This window comes from Austrofundulus limnaeus, unplaced genomic scaffold (assembly GCF_001266775.1).
Source record: "Austrofundulus limnaeus strain Quisiro unplaced genomic scaffold, Austrofundulus_limnaeus-1.0 Scaffold295, whole genome shotgun sequence".
Taxonomy (NCBI): Eukaryota; Metazoa; Chordata; class Actinopteri; order Cyprinodontiformes; family Rivulidae; genus Austrofundulus; species Austrofundulus limnaeus.
The window spans coordinates 654,755-657,242 of record NW_013952697.1 but is presented as its reverse complement, the minus strand read 5'-3'; the positions used below and the strand labels follow the sequence as shown (position 1 = coordinate 657,242).

At 47.3% G+C, this 2,488-nt stretch overlaps 1 protein-coding gene across 1 annotated transcript; it reads left to right on the top strand.

Annotated features, from left to right (window-relative positions):
• The first annotated feature begins 1,353 nt into the window (after positions 1-1,353).
• LOC106526805 (putative per-hexamer repeat protein 5) lies at positions 1,354-1,848 on the top strand. Its single transcript, XM_014021490.1, has one exon. The coding sequence runs from the start codon at positions 1,354-1,356 to the stop codon at positions 1,846-1,848; it is 495 nt and encodes a 164-aa protein (XP_013876944.1).
• Positions 1,849-2,488: the final 640 nt, after the last annotated feature.

Genomic DNA, 2,488 nt, shown 5'->3' with positions numbered 1-2,488 from the left:
GGGGGGGGGGAGACTGTGCAATTTACAGACAATCTGTACAACTTGGCATACAGATCCAGTGCGGTTGTGGCGTTTTATAGGGGTGTAACAATACACTGATCCACTTCAATATATTTTATATGTTATTCTATTTTGTTAATGGACGTTTGCTGTTTTTCTGCTTCGCTGCCAACTTCGAGTGTGAAAATATGAGAAAACAGCTAATTAATTAATTTTATTTTGCCAGTGAGTTTATGTCAAAAAAGATCAAATGATTTTTTTAGATGTCTTCTGTAAGGACCATTCCATTGTTTTAATGAAACACACCCGGCAGTTCATAATAATTATTTGAAGTATGTCTCAGGCTGGTGTGCAGTTCAGAAGGCCTTAAGATTTTGACAGCACACATTCGCCAATGTTGGATACAAACAAGATATTGTTTTTGCAGATAAATAAAATTAAAGGAACATAAAAAAACAGGAGTCTGAGAATTTGTCAACAGCGAGTTAAACTCTTAACCTGCTGTACCCATGATTTACAGGGAGTCACATCATCTCATCCATTTTTGACAATTAAAAAAAGGAAAAAATGACTACTACTTTGTTTTCCAATATTGGTTCTTGGAAATGAGATACCAAAAAAATGCACAGACAGCTAAATCACAAAATAAACTTGTAATAGTTGTTTTGTATGTTCTCTCTCCATGTATTTTTAGGGTCACACAGTTACCCCAGGGTTACTCTGAGTTCCTTCTACCAGTTATGTTGATATGTTGACATGCATGGAAGTGAATAAGTTTTACCTTACAGGGGACACCATCCAAAATATATAATTTTAGCCAATAAATACATTTTGTTGAGTAATTAGAGTAGGAGTGCAGAAAAGTTTCATTCAGTCTCTTCTCAGCACATTCCCAGTCCTCAGTACCCCCCTTTCATCATTTTTTGATGTGCAGGATGCTCTTATTGAATGTTCCCTAAATGTTGGAAACTGATGACACGAGAAAGAAAAGTAGCAGTCCGTTCTCATATTTTGAAAAGCTTATAAAATGTAATGCACAGATGATACATAAGGCAGCTCAGAAAACATCTCAGGTCCAAGAGAGTCGTGGAAACAGGGGTGAAACCAAGGGAGGAGGCGGGAGCAGAGGCGGAGTCAAGACAGGAGGAGGGAACAGACGAGGAGTCAAGGCAGGAGGCGGGAACAGACGAGGAGCCAAGGGAGGAGACGGGAGCAGACGAGGAGCCAAGGGAGGAGACGGGAACAGACGAGGAGCCAAGGGAGGAGACGGGAGCAGACGAGGAGCCGGCGGAGGTTGCTGGAGCCAGAGCGTCAGCGACAGTGAACGCAGGCGACAGAGGAGATGAGGAGGCGATGGACGATGACCCTCGAACCACCAGGACCACTGAGACCTCCCACTCCGGGACCACTGAGACCTCCCACTCCAGGACCACCGAGACCACCAACTGTGGAACTACCTACTGTAGAACCACCGGGACCACCAACTCAGGAACCACTGTGACCACCAACTGTGGAACTACCTACTGTAGAACCACCGGGACCACCAACTTAGGAACCACTGTGACCACTGACTGTGGAACGACCGGGACCACCGACTCAGGAACCTCCGGGACCACCGACCCAGGAACCGCCGGGACCACCGACCCAGGAACCGCCGGGACCACCGACCTAGGAAATGCTGGGACCACCGACCCAGGAACCGCTGGGACCACCGACTCAGGAACTGGGACCATTAAGTCAGGAAGCTCAGGAAACGATTCAGAAGGCCCAGCAGACTCAGGAGGCCCAATAGTCAGAGGGGTGGGAGGGTGTGCACCAGAACTTTCAGCCAGGACCCTCCGAGCATAACTGAGGACCCTTTGGTGGCCAGGCAGGAGCAGCAGGTCTGGACGTCCAGCCAAGACGTCCTCAATCTGCTGGCAAAAAGGCAGCTTACCGGTGAGGGAGGAGGTCCACTTGAGGATTGTCAGAGAGCCTTTAATCAGTGAGTGGGTCACCTGATCCTCCCACAGTGGCAGCAACGGGACCGGCTCCTCAGAGGCAGGGGGAGGAGAACACCGACTGAAGGTGAATGGTTGGACTGTCGAAGACCCAAAACGAAAGGTGGAAGGCAGTCCCGAAAAAGAAAATTTGCCTGCAGGCTGGGTGTTTGTTGGTCCGTTCATTCTGTGATGTTGTAGCAAGAAAGGACCCATGGCTCAGACAAAACTCCAAAAAAGGTATTTTAATAAACCAAGGGAGGGAGGTTGTAGCAGCAAAACTTACATTCTTCAGGGAACAGCACAAGTAACACGGAGGATAACCACAACTGACCGTGTAGACGGTACAATGAATGGACACAGACTGAGGATAAGACACCAAATATAAAGGCAAACAAATTAAGAGACAATCGGAAACACCTGGGGAGACACAAGAAGGATCAGGTGTGAGAGGGTGGGGCTGCATGGCAGTGAAACACAGGGAAACACTGAAAACACTAGAAAACTAA